Raw genomic sequence first — 21,111 nt, forward strand, 5'->3', positions numbered from 1 at the left:
GCCTGCAGTGGGGATGGAGCTCCCCCCATTAACCTGGGCATGGTGGCCCTGACTGCAGGAGGAACAAGGTGTTTCCTCAGGCACTGCTTCGTAAGGAAGAAAATAATAAAATCAACCATATTAACCTGCTTTTTTTCCCTAATATACAAGCGCTGCACCCCTGGTCCTCAGGATATTTCTTGACTCTTTGGGTTCTTCTTGAAAGAGAGCAGGCCTGGAGTAGGGATTTGGGAGAAATCCTTCCCTGTGAGGGTGGATTTGATTTCCCAGAGGAGCTGTGGCTGCCCCTGGATCCCTGGAAGTGCCCAAGGCCAGGCTGGACAGGGCTTGGAGCAATCTGGGATGGTGGAAGGTGTCCCTGCCATGGCGGGGGGTGGGATTGGATATTCCATGAGATCCCTTCTTCCCTAAACCATTCCCTCATGGTGTGATCTCTCAGGATGCCAGGAAAAAATCAAAAAATCATCTGACAATGCCTCCAGGAGCTGGGGATGGAGCTCACCTGCACAGAGCAGCAGCAGGGGTGCCAGGGATGGCCACTGTGATCCCCCTCAGCTCAGGGCCACAGGGCCAACCCCCATCCCTGCTCTAAAATCCAGCTCCAAACACACAGACATTTCCTTCTGGGAGCAAAAATCCTTTTGTTTTCCTGGGGTTTTCTTTTTTTGGGGTTGAAATCCCAACATTTGGGTGCTGCTGTGTGGGAATTACAGTTTCCAAACCAGCAGTACATGGTGGCCTGACCCTGAGAGAGGAAAGTTTTTAGCTTTTGGTACAAAAATGAGGGTATTTATATATAAACACACACACAGAATGAGTTGTTTTTTTTTTTTTTTTCTCCTTATTTTTTTTTAAGAGCTGACCAGCAGAAAAATGTGAAACCATTTCCCTGCAGGTTTGGAAAAGCTTGTGCTGGTGGGGGGGTTGTGGTGGGGTGGGTTTGGGTTTTCAGATGAGATCCAGGATATCTTTCTTTCATTTTTTTTTTTTTTAAAAAGCTTTACTCCCTCAAGAAAAAAAAAAAAAAAAAAAAGATTTACAAACAAAATAACAGCCTGTATCAACTCTCCAGAAGAGAGATGGTATGACAATATTAATCCAAACATCACGCTATTTAATTCCCCAATAAAACATTGGAAAAAAAGGAGCCAACAGTATCTGCACTAACACTTTGCTACATATAAAATCTCCAGCTAATATGAAGCTTATGGTACCAACCTCTAAAACAGTTAAGATATATACACATAGGTTTTTTTTTTTTGGGGGGGTATATTAACAAACAGAATATTACAAAATATTAAAGAAGGCAACTCTTCTGTCATTTGTTTCGGGGAGGGTGGGTGTGGATTTTTTTTTTTTGTTCCTGTTTTTTCTCTTCACTTGAAGTTGGCGTAGTCTGAGAAGGCGTCGATGTATTCCTGCACCACCTTGTAGCAGAATTCGTACTGTTCCTGTGGGATTTGGGAGAGAACGGTGTCACAGCAGGAAAATCCACACCTGAGACAGCACCTCGTGCTTGCTCAGGTGTCCAGAGCAGGTCCCACCTCCCTGTGACCCCCAGACCCCTGCTGGGGTACTCACGGCAAAAGAAACTCTGACTTCTCCTCTGCTCTCTGAGGTTCTGCTCGGATCCCAAAAGATTTTTCTTCTAAAACCTCACCCAGCCCCACCTGCTCCAACCCTACCAATGTGCAGGGTTCCACAGCCACCCCAGGACACTTTTCCAGGTGTTTCAGCCCATTAATGTATGGACTGTGGCTGAGGAGATCTCCAAGGAGGTTCCTACATCTTCTGTCAGTGCTTAGAGGGCACTTGATGCCGTAACAAGAGGAAGGGGAGACAGCTCCCGGCCCACCTTCATGGATCATGGATCCTAGAATGGTTTGGGTTGGAAGGAACCTTAAGGATGACCTTGTTCCAACCCCCTGCCACAGGCAGGGACACTTTCCACTGTCCCAGATGGTTCCAAGCCCCATCCAACCTGGCCTTGGGCACTTCCAGGGATGATGAACCCACATCTTCCCTCACTCCCTCTTTCATGGAGAGCAAAAACCTTGAACCAAAGAGGTTGTTGCTCAACACTGAGTCCCCAGCACATTCTTGCTGAGGATCTGGTGGGGCAGGAGGCACCTACCAGTGTCTGCACCATGTGTGGCCTCTGTAGTCTTAAACTCTTGACAGTCTGAAAGACATCGAGGATCGCCTCTGCCTTCACCCTCTCCAGGACAGTGCTCAGTGCACAGAAGGTGCCTGTTCTTCCTGCTCCAGCACTGGAAAGAGAAACCAGGGGGTGGGAATCCAGGGCTTCCCTCTGGCTGCCCTGGGACCCTGGCAGGGGTCAGGAACCCCCCTGGACAGAGCCCCCAGAGACACTGGCTGTGATCTCTGTCCATGGAAAAGAGTTTGCAATCTTACAGGATCAATTACCAGCTCTGAGTGTTTGATATCAGTAATAATTAAGTGTGGCACAGGTGGAAAAGTAAAATTTTAGGATTCTAGATGAGGGGTCCAAAGGGGACAAGATGGAGGAAATTGGGTGTGCCTTGTCCTTTTTCTCCTTCTTCATGCCCTCCATGTCTCACTGTGGTGTTGGCATTTTTCTGTTGGTTCAGGCTAGGGACACACTGTCCAACGTAGGTGACAGATATTGGCACGTTCTTGTAAATGCAGCCCAGGGAGTTTCTGGTATTTAATGTTTGTCACATCCCACTGAGGGCAGAGCCCCACATGCTGCCCTGCAGGACAGAGCTGGGCAGGGCAGCAGAACATGTTAGAGATAAACAGAATAAACAACCTGGAAACCAGCACAGACCAATTATGGCTTCTGCTTTGGCAGCGGGGCTGACAGACAGAGACTTTCTACAATCTGGGAATCATCAATACCACGGATTCTGACAGGAGGGTTGAGGGAAAACCCCTGCTGCCTTTGCCCACAGGACAATCCCCACGTGGGAAGAGCTGGAGAACGGGAGGAGCCAGCCCTGCCCCAGCCTCTCCCAGTTTATCCAGTTTGGGATCCTGACCATCTCCCAAGCTCCTGGTGGAGCAGATCCCCTGGCAGGGGTGGCCCAGCTGCCCCAGGCAGGCTTTACCTGCAGTGCACAGTGATGGGGTGGTTGCCAGACTGCTGCTGCTGCTTCTGCACCGCTGCAATGATGTTGATCATCCCCTTCCCATCCCCGGGGATCCCAACCTCTGGCCAGCCGTGGAAGTGGAACTGCCGGATCTGTCGGCTCTTGTTTTCCTGCGGGGAAGGCACAGCTCGAGGTCAGGCAGCTGCTGAGAGATCTGTACCAAGGAACCCACGGGCTGACAAGCCCTGCAGGAAAGCTGCTTGTGGAGGAGTGGCATTCCCAGGGCAAGGAGTGGGGAATGGGGAGCAGGAGGGAGGCTTGGTGGTGGTGAGGACAGCAGAGGGGACGGTCGAGGAGCGAGCAGCAGGACAGGGATGCAGGGATGAAAACCCTTTGGGACAACGGGGAGCTCATGGAGCTGAGGGAACACCAGCAGGGGCTCATTGCAGTGAAAGAGGAGCAGCCAGGGGTGCAGCCAGGCTCTTACCCTGGTGTTGGTCACCAGCAGGTCCCGCACTGTGTAGCTCTCACACTCCTCCTCCTTCTTCAGCTCCACCGTGATGTCTCCGTAGGACACGGAGCCGTCGGACGGCCAGTACTGGGCACACTTCTCCTGAGGAAGCATCACAGGAGGCCACAGGGTGAGGAGGTGGGTTTGGATAGAACAATCTCCTGGCAGCTGCCCAACACCAGGGTGGGATCCCAGAGACTGCACAAACTCCCAGAATCACAGACAGGTTTGGGCTGGAAGGGACTTTAAGGGTCATCCCATTCCAAACTCCTGCTGTAAATTCATTTAATTGCCTCCCTGATCCCAGGAGCTTACCTGGCCCCTCTCCTCCAGCTCTGTCAGCATCACTATGGAGCAGGATTTCCACTCCCAGATCATCCTCCAGAAGTCCTCTATCGTGTGCTGCAGAGGCCCTTGGCTGGCGATGTAGGAATCCTTCTGGCGATAACCCTGGAATTTGGGAACAGGGTCAGTGGACCAGCAGGAGGAATCCCTTGGACACAGCTGGTCTACCCAGCTCAGTTCAATTTTGGGAGGATTATCTCCCCTACACACACCTGGCTTTCTCCATTTGGGTTTCCAGCACACCTAAGCAATATTGCAAGCTCTGAGTGCTGGAGCAGAGCTTTGCCTTAGCTCCAATACTCCAGCTACGATTTTTATTGGGGATTTTTGGAAGAAGCAAGCAAAACTAAATGGCACTAGATGATCTTTAAGGTCCCTTCCAGCCCAGACCATTCTGTGATCTGTGAAAACCAGCAGGAAGGCTGGATGACTCTGGCTTTTGCACAGCCACAAAGAGTTTTTGTTTCCAAACCCCTCAAACTCCCCTGTGCCCTCCCTGCAGACTGTGACTGCAGATGCTTCGTCATTTGGAGTTTGTCATTTAAGCAAAGTTCAGCAGAGGCAGGAAATTGAATCCTCAGCCCAAATTGCTTACGTGCCACGGGCGCTTTCTGATCTGGATGCACAACAAGGCAGCTGCTCCTGGCTGCTCCTGCAGCCACAGCAGGGACTCAGCAAAGGAGATTTCAGGGAGCAATTAATTAAGGATGTTAGAACTGGGAATAAACTGGTTTTAGTGGGCAAACCCAGTGATTGCCTTTTTTGGGGAAAAAAAAAGAAAAAAAAAAGCCTTGTGTCATTAGAAGATGAAAACAGGAATTGGGCTGGAAAAGAACAGGGGCTGTGACTTGGCCAGCACTGGCATCACTGTGTGGAGATCAATACTCATCCGAAATGTCTCCCTGGAGTCAACAGGATTGCTCAGGAGAGGAGGATGTTCAATCACTTATCTCCCCCTCGGAGTGAGGACAGCACTTAACCTCCCTGCCCCTCCTCCTGCTGCCACCCAGACAGGTGTAATGGGATTGACCTGGCTCCTCTCCAAGGTTTTGGGATCTTGTCTTGCTTCCTGATCGAATCTGGGGGATGTTTTCTGACCAAATGGCCAGTGCTGTGTTATTCCCATGGATATGTGGATCCTTTCTCCACAGCCATCAGCAGAGCCCAGAGGGGCAGAAGTGAGCCCAGGATTTGGAGGCTCTGCTCAGGCTCTCCTCTCCCACAAGGAGCTGGATATACCTGGGGGTTTCTTGGAGAAAGAAACCAGCACCAGCTGGTGACACAAGGCAAAGTCACGTGGAGGCAGCTGTACAAAACCCATGAAAGGAGTGTTTGGGATAAATCCTTCCCAAAGGAAGCAGCACGAGGTGGTTTCCACTGGGAGAAGATGGAAAGAAGATTGGAGAAGACTCACATCAATGAAGGAAGCGTTCACATAGTCTGTGTTCTCTTCCCCTCTCTTCACTGGAATGATTACTCGGTTGAACTCATCTGGAACAGAACAAAATCACCTGAGATTTGGGATAATCTGCATGATCTTTAGCTGAGGAGTCACCAAGCCCCAGGTGGGAGACAGAGATGAGGGAAGAGGAGCACAGTGCACCTGGCTGGGACAAGGACAGTCAGCTCCACCCTCTGCCATGCCCTGGTTTGGGGCAGAGGAAGGGGATGCTGAGCTCTCCAGGGAAAGGACCTGCTCAGCACTGGATCCCTTCCCCTTGAGGCAGAGCAGAAACCAGCAGAGAGGGTCATACAGGGCTGGATGCCCATCTGGGTCCAGAGAAAATCTGAGTATCTTCAGGCATGGAGACTCCACAGCCGCCTTGGGCAACCTGTGTCACCACCTGGTGACCCCCAGAGCCAAAACGTCCTCCCTGATGTTCAGAGGGACCCTCCTGTGGTCAGTGTGTGCCCACAGCCCCTTGTCCTGTCCCTGGCCAGCACTGCCAAGAGCCTGGCTCTGTGCTCTCTGCACCCTCCCTGCAGGTGTTGATGGACAGGGATGAGGCCCCCAGAGCCTTCTCCTCTCCAGGCTGAGCATCCCAGCTCTCCCAGCCCTTGCTGGGAGCAGAGATGCTCCAGCCCCCGCCCTGGGCTCTCCCCAGTCTGTCCTTGTCCCTCTTGTGCTGGGGAGGCAGAGCTGGACCCAGTGCTGCAGGTGTGGCCTCAGCAGTGCTGAGCAGAGGGGCAGGATCCCCTCCCTGGACCTGCTGGAAGTGTTCTGTCTCACACAGCCCAGGCCACCACTGTCCCTTTTGTCACAAGGGCACTTGGCTGCCTCAGGCTCAGGCTGCAGTCTGTCAGGACCCCCAGGTCCTTTCCTGAAAGCTGCTTTTCCACCCAGCTGGGTGACCCCACTCCAGCCTGGTGCCTGGGCTTGTCCCTCCCCAGGGGCAGAACTTTGCCCTTTTCCTTGAACACCACAAGGTCCCTTTTTGTCCCATCTCATCAGCCCAATTCCTGTCCCCACACCCACCAGACACTCAGCCAAAGGAGCCTTACATGGAATTATCTGAAGCACCCTGTTCTTCTTCATGTTGGCTGGCAAATTGCCCGTTCTCATCTTGTCATTCTGGATTTTGATTGAAGTGAGCTTCTGCAGGGCAAGGAGCAAAGCAGAGGGGAGTTTCAGAGCCACCCAGTGCCAGGTGATCCCTGCACCCTCCCAGCAGCTCCTCCAGGACAGCAGCCACGCTGCTCACCTTGAACTCCTCTTCCAGCCCGTTGCTGCTGGTCCCTGGCACTTTGTTGTAGATCTTCTGGAGGTGGATCTCTAAGGAGGTCACCTCCAGCTCCGTGTCACCGTAGAGATAATGCTCCAGAAGTGCTTGGTATATGAACACATACTGCATCTGCAGAAGGAGTAAAAGGAAGTCTGAGTCTCTCTCAAATCTTCCTTTTTAAAACTGGTCTTGCTGCTCAGAACTACACCTCCCCCTCTAACCATAAAAGCTACTTTGCTTTTATTCTGCCATGTTCCATGCCCAGTGAACACATGCTGAGTACAAACCCACCACCTCTCTGCCCACCCTCTGAAACCCCAGAAAAGCGAGTGACAACCTTTTTGCTACCACATGGGGACTGTTTATTTATTTACCACACCAAGCAAAGCAGATGTGACATAAAATGTTCTCCAAACCTTGAGAAAAGGAGGCTCAGGGAATCTTCTGGCTCCACAAGATTCCCTGAAAGGAGGGGGCATCCAGGGGGCAGGATGAGAGGGAATGGCCTCAAGCGGTGCCAGGGGAGGGTCAGTTGGGATACTGGATAAATTTCTTCATGGAAAGAAGAAATTGCCCAGGGTTGTGGTGGAGTCCCCATCTCTGGGGGGGTTTTAAAGCCGTGTGGATGTGGCACTTGGGGACATGGGTCAGTGCTGACCTTGGCAGTGTTGAGGGAATGGCTGGACTCTATTTTAAGGATCCTTCCCAACCTAAACGATTTAATGATTCTACAAAGTGCATTCAAAAGAGCAGGACCCCGTGAAGGACTCACTTGATGCCGCATCACCCACAGAAAAGGAGGGATGCCACTCAACCCTCCCAGGGGCTTTGAGTGGGTGAAGGAAAGGCATGGCCAGGGGCAGGGCAGCAGCACACTCACATCTGTCTGTACCATCTGGCAGCGCTGGGCGCGGATGCGGCTGACGAAGCCGTACACGTCCACCTTCCTCTCCGTGTGCATCATGTCCAGCATGGCGTCGATGACGATGAAAGTGCCCGTGCGTCCCACCCCGGCGCTGCGGGACAAGGGGTCAGGGCAGATCTGGGAAGGAATTCTGCCCTAGGAGGGTGGGATGCTTCCCAGAGAAGCTGTGGCTGCCCCTGGATTCCTGGAAGCGCTCAATCCCAGGTTGGACAGGGCTTGGAGCAGCCCGGGGTAGTGGGAGGTGTCCCTGCCCAAGGCAGGGGGTTGGATTGGATTGTCTTCATGACCAGCAGACATGAAGGGAAGACAAAGCTCTTGGAATCAGCTGCTTCCCAAGAAGGCAAGAAAAATGAACTTGGGATGGTGCAAATGTGACCATCTCTGCCTTTATCGTGGGGCTTCTCCTCATTGCAATGTGGAAGCCCCTGTGGGTCCCCCAGTGCTGCTGCTGTGTCTGAACCCACTCCAGGTGAGGCCAATCTCCTTGGCCCTTGCTCCAGGCAATCTGGCAGCTCAGTACTGCCTTCTCCCAAAGAGGGATGTTATCTTCTCATGCCAGGGCAGTGGAGAGCCAAGGGAGAGCCACCAGAGCTCACCTTGGCTCACTCAGCATGCAGCCAACCCAAATGACCCCTCCAGATGGGCTGTAACACCCTAACATCACTGATTCCAAGAACTTCCTTCAATTAATTATTTCTTTTTGCATGTCCCCATGAGGAACATCCCCGTTTAACACAGGAAAGTCAAACAAAGCTAATGAAAAAATTTCCTTTTAAATAGGAGATGCTTTCCAGGTGACCCAAAGGTTGGCTGTGAGCAGGACTCACCTGCAGTGCACCACTATGGCTCCTGCATACTGGGGGTTGCAGGTCTTCACCTTCTTCAGGAATTTCAGCATCCCGATGGGGGTGAAGGGCACCCCGAAGTCGGGCCAGCTGGTGAAGTGGAACTGGGTCACCAGGCGCTGAGGCTTCTTGTTTGTGACATCTCCCACCTGCAGGGGAAAGGAGGACTCAGGTTAAGGAGAAATACTCAGGTTTCCCTTCTTCCCTCAAAATGAAGAGAGAGACGGAGCTGCAGACCTGAGATGGGGCTGGATGGCTTTAGAAGCAGCATCCACAGCTGAAAGGGCATGGGCTCAGGCTCTGGGACAAATCAGTCTCTGAAAATGTGACATTTTAACCACCCAGCACCACATCCCACATCCGAGGGCTATGAGATGCCAGCCTGTCCCTGCCTGTGGCATCCAGCCTGGCAGCAGCTGCCATATTTCATCCTCAGCAAGCCCAAACAGAAGCTCCTGCTCCATCCTTTCCCACTCTGGCCAGATCATCCTCGGATTAAAGGCAGGGGAGGAAAACAAACACATCCAGGCCATTGGAGTGAAGGATGAAGCTCAGGAGAATCCCCCTCAAAGTCCAGACAGGTTTTCAGGCACCAACTCATCCCTGCCTGCCTCTGAGAGAGGCAGGAAAACAAACAGAGTGACTAAAACACCCAGAGTCTCCTTGGAGGACAAGGAAATGTGGTGACAGATGGGAAAGCAATCAAACCCAACACATACAGCGCTGGATTTTGTCTCAGCTGAGGGGATAAATCTGATTATTTTCAGGCATTAAGTGTCTGTGGGTGAGAGCAGGGACCAACACTGCTAACAGCAAGTGCTGGAGTACTGCAGGATGGAATTTCAGCCTTGGCATCCCTCAGCTTCCTTGCTCTCAGCACAGCCACGCTGGTACCACTGGGAACAGGCTCTTGGGAGGAATAAATTCTTAACAACTCTGGTTAAAAATGGGTGCTGGGGGTCATTTCATCCCAACTTTGCTCTCACAGAGCTTTGGAGGAGTTGAGCCAACACCTTTGGGATGCCCAGTGTGGAGAAGGGAGGGCTGGGATGGGGCAGGAAGGGATGGGGGAGGTGATCCCTGGCACCTGCTGGATGCAGAACTTGCGCACGGTGTAATCCACCAGCACGGTCACGTCCTCCACGGAGACTCGGATGTTCCCGTAGGTCCAGCAGCCCTGATCTGGCCAGTACTGAGCACATTTACACTGTGGGGGGAGAAAAGAGGGGCAGGTGAGTTCTGGACACCCTCACAAGGCTGGGGATGGCTCCAGGACACACCCATAAGCACAGGATGAGCCCCAAACCCAAAATCTTCCAGAACACACCTCTTTCCTCTCCTTCAGGTTGGTCACCATGACAATTGTCGCTGTGTTTTGCTCCCAAATCATCCTCCAAAAATCATTCACTGTTTCTTCCTTTGGTCCTGAGGGGAAGGTAAAACAAAAAGTCCTCTTTGGGATCAACCTCTCACAATTTGGGGCCGAAACCCAGCGTGTGAGGTCGCACGTCACGGATGATCCAACACATTTTTTGCCAACAGGTCACAGGAGGTTGCTGTGGTGTCTGGGCATGCCTGATCCAAGGAATAATCCCATCACACAATAGCTGGAATTTCTGGACTTGTTTCATGGTCAGGAATCCCATATTTAGCTCAAGATGGGGAAACCAGACAAACACAGCATGGAGTTGCCCAAGGTCACCCAGGGAAATCATGGCTGTCCCAAAGTCTGCAGAAGTCCTGCCCTGGGATTTTGGGTTTCAGCCATGGGATCCCATCTCAGTGTGGCACAGGAATAGTTCCCTGCTGCCTGCCAGACACAAAGCTAACTCAGCCTACACTCCCTTGCCAAGCCTGAGGCTCAGGGTGAGCCAAGAGAACAGCAGAGCCAAAGCTTAACCTGAGCCTGGAAGTGCTGACAGACCTGATCCAGCCTCCTGCTCCAGCCAGAGCCAGGGAAACCTGCCAGGAATGCCCCGACCCACTGGCAAGAGCTGAGAGGAAATACAAAACACTCCCATGGGCAGGTAACATCCTGTTGCTGACACAATCCCCACCCTGTGAGTGGGAAGTTTGGTTTTAGGGATGTGTTTGGACTTCTGAAGATCATAAGGACATTTCTCTCCATCCCATCCCTGGGAGAGTTCAAGGGAGCTTGGAGCAATATGGGATAGTGGGAGGTGTCCCTGTCCATGGCAGTGGGGTGGAATGAGATGAGCTTTGAGGTCTTTTCCAGCCCAAACCATTCCATGATTCTGTGATTTGGGGAATTTAATTAAGCAGCTCCCTGGAAGAATTTCCAGAGGTCAGAACCCCCTCCAGCAATGGGATTGCACAGGTAGGACTTCTCTCTGCCCACCAAGACATCCAGCACTGCTCTTTGACTGGGAAAATAATTTTGGGAACAATCTGTGAAGCAGCCAGGCCTCCTTTTAACCAGGGGAGCCCTGCAAGGTGCTGTGCTGTAGGCAGAGGGCACAGCTCCACTGAGCAGAGGGACCCAGCCCAGCTGCCCCAAAAAGAGCAATGGGAATAGTCAAAAACTTACCTTGTGCAGCAATGAACTTGTTTTTCTCTTGGTACCCCTACAAGAAAAGAAGAAAAAGGAAGATAAATTAATGTTTCTCTAACATAAAAGTAATGAGATGCATTTACTTCAGGAACAGAGCTGGCATCTGCTCTGCTGCTCATTCTCCCTTGTGCAGACAAGGGGCTGCTGCCTCTGAGGGGAGAAATCAGCTCAAAGATGGGCTGAAATAATTGAAAATCCTTGTGCAAAGGGCTGTTTTCCCACAGGAACACTCCCCATGCTCACATAAAGCAGGAATGACCCCACTTGCTGGCACGAGGCACTGATGAAGTGGTACCTGACAGCCCTTCCACTGACCCTGCATCCAGAGCATCACGTGGAAATCAGCACTGATCCTTGGAAGAGGGGCTGTAGAACTCACAGGGATTGATTTTGTGTATTTGATTTACTGGGGAGGGAAGGAAAAAGCTCTTTTGAGTCTTGCTTTGCTTGATGTGCCTGCATCTCTCACATGACCCTTCCAGCTGATTGGAGCCACACGGTGACAGCCACAAAGGACCCATCTCCTCCCAGGGGCAGAGCAGGGAAATGCTGCTCCCATTTCAGCTGGATTCCTTCATTTCTTCTCCATCCCCTTCCCACATCCAGCCCTGCAAGCTGGGAAGCACTGATGACCAACTGGCCACACTCTTCCAAGGATTTAAAACTGTGTGGATGTGGCACTTGGGGACATGGCTTAGTGGTGGCCTGGCAGTGCTGGGGGACTTGTGGGTCTTAGAGGGCTTGTCCAGCCTCAAAGATTGTGTGATTCTTCAGCTGTTTGTTGCTCAGAAATGCCCAGCTCCAGCAGGAATGGTTCCCCAGCACTCTCCAAAGCAGCCTGCCTGGCTTTGCTCCTGGCAGGGATTTCCCCTTCATGTCGCAAAACTCACATTAATGAAGGAGGCGTTGATGTAGTCGGAGTCAGGGACCCCTTCCACAGGAGTCAGGTGAACCCTGGAATGATCATCTGGAGGGAAATTAAAACTCTGCATTAAAGACAACCCCCTCCACTCTGCTGGTACCTGGCATAGTGAGAATCCAGGAGCTGGAGTGGAGCCCACCCTCCTGGCTCTGCTGCAAAAACACCTTTATGCCCCCAAATTCCTCTTGTTTAAACCCAGAGAGGCCCTAGATCTTGTCCAAGGTAGTTTTTTTTCTACACAGTGCATATCTGAGGACACTCCAAGCATCCCACTGCCCAGTGCCCCCAGGCAAGAGTTGTCCCTTCTGGCATTTCCCAAACCTTTCACTCTGCACGGCCTCCTGGCCGCTGAGGGCTCCATGGACCTTCTCCTCACAGGTATCCAAAGCTAAAGCAGACACAGCCATCCACCTGGGAGGTGAAATGCCCTCATCTGTGCCCTTGCCCATCCCAAAACCAGGAATGGGGAGTGCTAGCAGGAGTCCCTGAGTGTTTCCCCCCCGTCTAACCAGCTCTGACACGTACAGGGCAAAATGTTCACATATCTGTTCTTCTCCTTGTTCTCCTCCTTGGAAGCAGCTTCACACGTGGCCTGTATGGGACACGCTGGGAGAGCCTGAAATGGCAGCAGAAAAAGGGTTTTCCATGATGTTTTCATGGCACAGCAGGAACAATGTGCTGGATAATGCCACCTCTGAGCATCCTGTCCCTCTGGACGTGTCCCCACCACCCACACCCCTCACCTCCACCCCAGCAGCAACTCTCAAAGTGACCATTTAAATATCTGGGCTGGACCAGAGAGAGGCAATCCCCTTGGAAAGATGAGGAAAAGGATCTGGAATCTCTTGCTCCATGGACACGAGGTGGCAGCAAAGCCTCCAGCTCCGAACCCACCCGGCAGCACCAAGGAACTCATTCCTGATTCCTGTCCACGGAGCCTCCTGTGAGATTCCCTCATTAACAGCGCTGCTAATTGTGACCTGATTAAGCCCCCACCTCCCCAGCCCACCCAGTGATGGCAGGAGCAGCCCCAGGGGGTCTTTGGTGGGGTGACAGGGGACACTGTCCCTGGGTTTCCCAGTGGATCACTGTTATTCCACATCCTCTTTGGACAGCAAAGAATGTTCTGGAGGTATCCACCATCCCTTCCTCCAGCTGACAGGATGGCAGGAAGTGTCCAGGGCAATCAGGTATTTATAACCCTTAAAATCTCCCTCCCTGGGCATTCATTGCACCTATTTGGTTTCATCACAGCATGGCCAGCAAAGGGATCAAATTTTGTAGCAGCTGGACAAAGCAGAGTGGCTTTTTTTTAATCTTCTCCTATCAGGACTTGGACCTGGGCTGGGAGCACAGGTCTGATGAGGAGCAGCTGAGGGAGCTGGGAAGGGGCTCAGCCTGGAGAAAAGGAGGCTCAGGGGGACCTTGTGGCTCTGCACAGCTCCTGACAGGAGGGGACAGCCGGGGGGTCGGGCTCTGCTCCCAGGGAACAGGGACAGGAGGAGAGGGAACGGCCTCAGGCTGGGCCAGGGGAGGTTCAGATTGGATATTTAGGAAAATATTTTCACAGAAAGAGCTGTCCAGCCCCAGCACAGGCTGCCTAGGGCAGTGGCAGAGTCACCATCCTTGAAAGTGTTAAAAAAAAAAAGTGTAGATGTGGCACTTGGGGACATGGTTTAGTGGTGGTATTGGCAGTGCTGGGTTAATGGTTGGACTCAATAATCTTAAAAGGGCTTTTCCAACCTTAATGAATCTATTCTATTCTATTCTATTCTATTCTATTCCATATTATATTCTATTTTTGTATATTCACAAGGCAAAACAGACCCGTTGTCACAAGCTGCAAAGCTCAGCAATGTCCAGAAGAGGTTGCAGCCATCCCTGAAGAAATGCTGTGGGCTTGTGGGACAAGCCCAATACCTGAACTCCTCACAGCTGAAGGCCAGCCTTTGTCCCATACTCTGTCACCATTGTGTTTCAGGGTCAGCAGCTCGCTGAAAGAAGATGGGCTCATTGCTGTTTCTCTGTCCAAGCTTTTTTTTTTTTTGTTTGTTTGTGGATTTAAGACCATGAGGACTGGGAGGTGGGGAGGCAGAGCTTGGGAAGCAACCAGCAAGCAGGTGAGCTCTGGATGACCCCAAGACCCAGCAAAACCTAACTCTGAAGAGATGCTTGCTAGAAACTGAGCGAGCGCGGGGGCGGACGGCTTATCAGAGACTCCAAGGACAGAATCAACCCTTCCTAAGAAACCCCCCAAAAAGCAGATCCTAAACCCCACGCTGAGGGCAGCCTGTGGGATTTGGGGGCAGCAGCAGAGGCACTCACGTTGAACTCCTCCCGGAAGAGCTTGTTGTCGTCGGCCATGCGCCGGTTGATCTCCTCCTCCAGCTTGTCCACGGGCAGCGGGGGGTACTTGCGGTTGGTGCTGGGGGAGCGGGCGAGCAGGGGCATACTCTGGGGCTCTGCAATGACACCCGGGGGGTCACAGGGGCCACCAGCTGTCCCCCGTGGCCAGCAGCGCCAGGGGAAGCACGGGGACCCCACGTGTCGCTGTTTTGTCCCCATGTGTCCTGTTTTTGTGCGCAGAACGGTTCGGGTTGGAGGGGAGCTTAAAGAGCTTCTTGGTCCCACAGCTTCCACCAGAGCAGGCTGCTCTGAGCAAGGTGGCACCTGGATTGTGGCAGCAGGGCCAGGGCAGTGCCTGTGCCCTGTGCTGGCATTGCTGGGGCAGCATCTCCAGTCCTGGGGAAACTTCTGGGCCTCTCACAACAAGATTTTGAGGGTGTCCAGAGAAGGGAATGGACATGGGGAAGGGGCTGGAGCACCAGGAGAGGCTGAGGGAGCTGGGAAGGGGCTCAGCCTGGAGAAAAGGAGGCTCAGGAGGGACCTTGTGGCTCTGCACAGCTCCTGACAGGAGGGGACAGCCGGGGGGTCAGGCTCTGCTCCAGGGAACAGGGACAGGAGGAGAGGGAACAGCCTCAGGCTGGGCCAGGGGAGGCTCAGGTTGGATATTTCTGAAAATTTCTTCATGGAAAGGGTTGCTCAGCCCAGGCACAGCTGCCCAGGGCAGTGTTGGAATCCCCATCCCTGGAGGGATTTAAAAGCCATGTGGATGTGGCCCTTGGGGACATGGGTCAGTGGTGGCCTTGGCAGGGCTGGGGGAATGGTTGGATTGAGTGATCTTAAAGGACATTTCCAATCCCAAAAAATCAGTGATCCTACAATGGTTAACACTCTGATCTACACTCTCCCAGAGGCAGGACAGGGCACTGAGGACCAAGTCAATGCTGGGGTTGGAGACCACCTGGCTCAGAATTCCAGCTTCTCCCTCTCTCCCATGGAAAGTCAGGCACCACCACTGTGAAACACTTCCCAGGAGGGCACAGCAAAGGCTGAGCTGCTGCTTGTGCTGCTCAGCAGAGCCCAGAAAGGCCACGGGAGGGTTACACCAACACAGCTGAGCGTTTATGAACTTCACACCTCCGTTTACAGCGATGTAAGACGGCAGGGAAGGCCTCAGCAGCCAACATAAAATCAAAAAGGTGATGAATTCCAGTTAGTGCTTCTCAGAAGGTGTTTGGTTTATGTGGAAGCAGTGCTGAAAAAGCATCTGAACTGAGTTTAAGAGGTCTCTTCAGGTCTTAATCAGTGCCTACACATGGATAGAGATGCCCAAATTCAGACCCCACCATGTCAGCTCTGGCTCACAGCTCAGGGGCAGAAGAATTTAGACATTACACAAAGCTTTAAAATTGCATGTTTAGGAGGTACAAAAATGTTTTTATAATGAAAATAGGTGTATTCCCTGTATTCTCCTGGAAATCTTAGTTTGGTGTCCAGAATTAGTGTGAAGATCTGAGTTTTAATCAGAGACCATCCTAATCTGAAAGAGCAGAAGAATGTTTAATTATTCCCCAGAGATGTGGTTTTTTTTTTTTCAAAAAAGGTTCTCATTTGAGTCAAAGAAACACTGTGTAAAATCAAGAGGAATGTGAGCAGTGATTTTGGAAGTGATCACCCATTTTAATATCAACCCCTTGAGGGCAAACACTGTGGAATGAAAGCTGGGAAATAAACCTTCATTCTACGAAAGTCTGCCAAAACCATGGAAAACATGGAAAACATGGAACAAAGGAGGTCAGGAAATAACAAAAACAGCAACACAACAGGAATTAAAAAAATATCTGCCTACAAACATAGGAGGTGGGAGAGACCAGGTGGACTCACCTGTGTCGTCCGTGCGGCCGTTGGACAGACGGAAGGAGTTGGAGTGGCTCCCTGCCTGCTTGTATTTCTTGAACCTGCCAGGGAGAATTGGGGTGGAAAAGTCAGTAAATATCCACCAGGAAACCCAGTTTCCCTCCTAGATAAGACCTAAGTAACAATGAATATTGACAAAAGGAGTAGGACACTAAAAGTGAGCAAAATTCTGAAATTCTCCAAAAGAAAGTTATTGGTTCAGCTTTTACCGATTTTTTACTTTGATCTAACAGCAGAAAAAAAAATGAAAAGAGCAGAAAAAACTTCTGGAAGTAGCAATATCTCACTCCTTCCTTATGATGGGGGAGAACTCTTTATCTAGTTTGCTCAAAGGATATATGCAAGACAAGTTTGATCCAGCTGCCTATTACTGTGTGAAAAAGAACAACAAATGATGTGGAGAAGGTCAAACAGGAATGCAAGGATGATTTTGATAACAGCACACTGACAACTTACTACAGGTGAGAATTTATGAACATAATCATAAATAACCATTTAGAAGCACCCAAAAAGCTTTCCCTTTTTTTTTTTTTTGGCCACGCTTTTCCAAGGCTTTATGAATGAGCTGGTGGGTCCAGGAGGCTGCAGGACCTCTGAAATCCTGCCTGTGAGCAGAGCTGTCCACTGAGCACATCTGGAACAGCTGCAGGAGCCCAGGGAGAGGTGGAAGGCAGGAGAAGCTGGAAGGGTGCTCTTTACAGAGGACACCCCAAGGAGTCCCTGCTCCCTGGGCTGACCCAGCAGAGCACATAAAGCCCAGGTTGATCTGTCCTGCAGCAAATCCCTGCTCCATGTGTTTTTAACTTGGAGCAGCTGCTCCATGTGCTCCCTTTGCCTGAAATTTGGGAGTTTTGCTGAATCACTGGGCAGAGAACACAAACCCTTTCTTTCAGGGCTGGAAGCCAGGTGGGAAGGACTCAAAACTCTGTTGCTGCTGCTGAACTCCTGAGGCAAAACTCTCCTCAGGTTCACTGCTGTGAGGGCAGGCCTGGAGCCAGGAGACAGAGGGAAGTTTTCCACTGCTAAGGAAATTGTTTTTTCTTTTTTTTTTTTTTCCTTTTTTTTTAAGACTTACTTAATCACCAAACTGGTGAGCAAATTGAAGTGTTTACTGCAGGTGAATAAAGACATTCTTAGTTATGCTTTCAGGAGCTGGGAATGCTTCATTTTAAGCAGGGCAGATGCTTGGATTCTAAAAAATGGCCCTAAGAAGGCTTTATTGTGTGGCAGCACATTTTTACAACATTATTGTGCTGTAATTTCAAGCACAGCATCACCTAAAGCTCCTCACAAGCTCCTGCCATTCACAGTGAAAGGTGCTCAGGGACCAAACAGAGTTTGGATGTTGGATCCAGCTTGCTATCGAGATGGGCATCAAGGAATAACACACTGAAAGCATTTTGTGTTCAGCCTCCCTGGATTACTCAGTCCATCATCTGCAGCCTCACAAGGAAACCTCACCTGCTTTTCCCCACACTGAAAAGGCTTCAATTCAACCTACCCTGCTAAATGTGACATTTTGAAAGGCAGGACAGGAATTCCCCACACGAGGAGCAGCTTTGCAGAGAAAGGAATGAGCATCATTCACCAGATAACCCCAAACATCATTTTCATTCATTGTCCTTACAGGTTTCTTTTCAAATCACCAGCTGTGTCAGCCTTTAGCTTGGGAAGACAGCACAAAAGGCTCATTCCTGCTCATTCAGGAATTGTTTCTGTCAAACAAGGGAATCCAGCATTAAAGCAGCTCTTACCTCAACATGTACAGAACAATAATAATAAATACTATGACTAGGAGGGAGGACAGGGCCACCATCACAGCTATAATGGGAGTCTCATCTGCAAGAGGAAGAGAAAGGTGTGGTTATGGACATTGGAAAACATCCCGAGCCATCATTTAACAGGGCAGAGTTCTACAATTTCTGCTTGAAAAACAATTCTGATGATGATATTAGTAATAAAAACATAATAAATAATAAATAGTATTAAGTGATGTTGCAATTTTCCAGACTGAGAGTGAAGCAGAAAAGGATGAGTGAGCACCACGTGCCTCAGACACTCCCAGGTCAGATTAAAACCTGAAACCACCACTCAGAGCACCTCAATCTTCTCCAAGAGTTGATCACTGTGAAATTGTGACCTTGGAGATGAAAACAGTGATGGGGAAAGTTTGGACTGGGCTATTTTGGGGTTCCTTCTGCATACCTGAATGTGCATGTGGTGGCCCAGCAGCCACCAGGAGAATTTTCCTCTGTCAGCTGGTGATCTACAAAACTTTCTGCTTGAGATTTAAGGGTCCAGAGAGAGGTTCCTAATAAGCCCATGAGTTTGGTGTAAAGAATGTTTGGTACATGATAAGGAACTTCATATTAAAATGGGTGAAAACTCTGCAATCTCTAAGATCCCAGATATACATTTTTAACCACCATTGATTTTGCTTCTAGATCTTCGTCAAACAGGACAAGAGAGCAAAGCTTCCTGCTGCACCTGGGATCTGAACACCTCCAAGGGGGAGATTTGGTGTGGACCAGGCTGCCAGAGAAGCTGTGGCTGCCCCTGGATCCCTGGAAGTGTCCAAGGCCAGGTTGGACAGGGCTTGGATAGTGGAAGTTCTCCAGGGTGGAAGTGGTTGAGTTTTAAGATCCTTTCCAACTCAACCATTCCATGATTCTGTAATTATAGAATAATTTGGGTTGGAAGTGACCTCCAAAGACCATCTAGTCCAACCTCCTACTCTTTCCTCCCTGGGAAATACAGAATTTAGAGAGCAGGAGAGGTCAGACACCACCTGGCCACCAATTTGTGACCCAATTTGGCTCCCTTGCAGAAGCTCCTCAAGGGCAGGTACCTCACAATTCCCTTGTAAAAACACTTGAATTAGTCTGAAACACCCCCATCCCTCCATGACCCACAGCAGATTTTACTTTTCCTTTAAATAAACCATTTCTGTCTCCTGCTGGAGGTCAGTGGTTGGTGCTGGCAAATCACCCAGCTGGGTTGGAAGCCAAGCAGCTCCAACCAGGGAGGAGAAGAAAAATGCCCTGAAGGGCATTTTTCAGATAAATGTGGATGCCAGCCATGCCAGATGGGGATATTTCCATTTTCCATCAGCTCCCTCCATCTGATGGGGCCACCACACTGTGTCTACACAGCCCCAAGGGGCTGCAGGGCACGACCCCTCTTCCCAAATTCTGTGCATCCATTTCACTGCAGATCCCTGCTCCACGTGTCTCAGCAATTTCAGCCAGCAGATTTCCTTAGCTGGGGTTTATTTTGTCCATCTCTGAGCTACCTAAGGGCACTCTTGACTGTATTTCTGTGTTTGTCCCTCTGTGGTGTGAGGTCTGGGAATGTTATTTCTATTAAAACATGATTTTTCTGTCATGATTTCAAGGCAATGGCCCTGTGTGGCAAAGAAAAAAATTGAATTATCCTGATTTTGCTTGTTTTTATCCTCATCTACTGCTCTAATGTGACAGCACCTCTCAAAAGGAAATTTTTGGGAATTTTGCCTCAATCTGTCTCCTGCAGAAAGGTGCAAAGATCATAGAATTATGGAATTGTTTGGGTTGGAAGGGACCTTAGAGATCATCCCATTCCACTGCCTGCCACAGGCAGGGACACCTTCCACCATCCCAGGCTGCTCCAAGCCTCATCCAAGCTGGCTTTGGACACTTCCAGGGATGGGGCTGCCACAAATCTCTGGACATCTTGTGGCAGGGCCTCACCACCCTCACAGCCAAGATTTTATTCTCATTATCTAATCTAAACCTACTCCCAGTTTGAAGCCGTATCCCCTTGCCCTATCTATGCTGTTAAAAATGCCTTATTTAATCTGATTTCCTAACTATATTTATAATAGTATTAGCAATATTCATATAAATCTTGTTGGGAAGTCAGATGTATTGCTATTTTTAAAAAAATTTGCTCTGATTGCACAATGGCAGAGAGAGCACAAAATCAGGCCTAAGCCAGGCCAGATCTGAGGGAATTGTTGAGCATTTCTGCAGAGGCTTAGCCACAATTTCAAACAAGTTCCTTCAGACCTGCATCCCTTTTATTCCCTCTGCTAAATGTGTGCTGGCAGTCAGTGCTCAGAGCATCTTCTGTTCCCTGGACCATCAGTGGGCTGGGTGAGCCAGGCACAGAGAGCAGCACCAGGCAGAGTTTGCAAAGCTGCACCACCCATCAGAGCCAGGATGAAAACACACAGAGGCAGCTGACTGCTCCTGGAGTGCTAAAGCCATCAGTAATTGCAAATATTCTGCTAGAGATGCCAGTTCTCAGAGCTGAGAGATGGGGAAATGTCCCTAAAGTGCTGTTCTCTTACAAGAAATGGATTTGTGTTACTGCTTGCCAACAGAATGAAGGAGAACAATAATTATTCCCATCATCTGCAGGATGGGTTTGGATCAAATCATGTAAGTCACAGTCAATAAAGGCAATTCAGCAGCAGAAAAAAAAAAATAAAAACCCAAAAGAAAATTTCCTGAATGGCTTCTTAGACTTTGGTCATCCAGCTCTAGGGACGTGCTGACATTCTCAGAGCAGGAACAATTCATACCTAACAGGACATGTACAAATTGGAATGGGATTATTTAATTCTAAAAATAAAATCCCAACAGAAATAAAGATATCAGTGTGTCACCAGCTCTTTTAAACAGCTTGGGAAGCTTCATAAAAACACATTTGGAAGTCCTAAGGAGAGTTCTCTAATAGCAGAATGCTTCTGGAATTGTTTTTACTGAGTAAAGAGCAATGAAATGTAACATTCTTACCTCTTCTGTCAGAGTTACCTGCAGAAAAAGAAAACAAAAGTCTCTTAGCAACAAAGGAACAAGACATTTTAGTAAGTCAGGAAGGATCAAAGACCAAGACAGGAACAAATTTAGTAACTCTCATCATCTGCCTGTAAAGCTTTCCTTTAAAACACT

General features: G+C 50.1%; 1 protein-coding gene across 5 annotated transcripts in view; it reads right to left on the reverse strand.

The window, feature by feature from the left end:
* Positions 1–1,097: 1,097 nt before the first annotated feature.
* Positions 1,098–21,111, reverse strand: part of PTPRA (protein tyrosine phosphatase receptor type A) — a 119,820-nt gene continuing 99,806 nt past the window's right edge. For all 5 annotated transcript variants that reach the window (XM_077782689.1, XM_077782693.1, XM_077782692.1 and 2 more), the window contains 19 exons: positions 20,956–20,973; positions 17,932–18,016; positions 16,145–16,218; positions 14,243–14,379; positions 12,443–12,533; positions 11,886–11,962; positions 10,972–11,008; positions 9,751–9,848; positions 9,511–9,630; positions 8,406–8,572; positions 7,534–7,669; positions 6,633–6,782; positions 6,433–6,526; positions 5,345–5,421; positions 3,901–4,035; positions 3,562–3,687; positions 3,093–3,244; positions 2,135–2,270; positions 1,098–1,451 (listed from right to left, as the gene is read on the reverse strand). In XM_077782689.1, the coding sequence (XP_077638815.1) occupies positions 1,377–1,451; positions 2,135–2,270; positions 3,093–3,244; positions 3,562–3,687; positions 3,901–4,035; positions 5,345–5,421; positions 6,433–6,526; positions 6,633–6,782; positions 7,534–7,669; positions 8,406–8,572; positions 9,511–9,630; positions 9,751–9,848; positions 10,972–11,008; positions 11,886–11,962; positions 12,443–12,533; positions 14,243–14,379; positions 16,145–16,218; positions 17,932–18,016; positions 20,956–20,973 (1,985 nt within the window). In that variant the 3' untranslated portion in view covers positions 1,098–1,376. The remainder of the gene's footprint in view (positions 1,452–2,134; positions 2,271–3,092; positions 3,245–3,561; positions 3,688–3,900; positions 4,036–5,344; positions 5,422–6,432; positions 6,527–6,632; positions 6,783–7,533; positions 7,670–8,405; positions 8,573–9,510; positions 9,631–9,750; positions 9,849–10,971; positions 11,009–11,885; positions 11,963–12,442; positions 12,534–14,242; positions 14,380–16,144; positions 16,219–17,931; positions 18,017–20,955; positions 20,974–21,111) is intronic.

Source organism: Lonchura striata, chromosome 4, assembly GCF_046129695.1.
Source record: "Lonchura striata isolate bLonStr1 chromosome 4, bLonStr1.mat, whole genome shotgun sequence".
In the NCBI taxonomy this organism is placed as follows: Eukaryota; Metazoa; Chordata; class Aves; order Passeriformes; family Estrildidae; genus Lonchura; species Lonchura striata.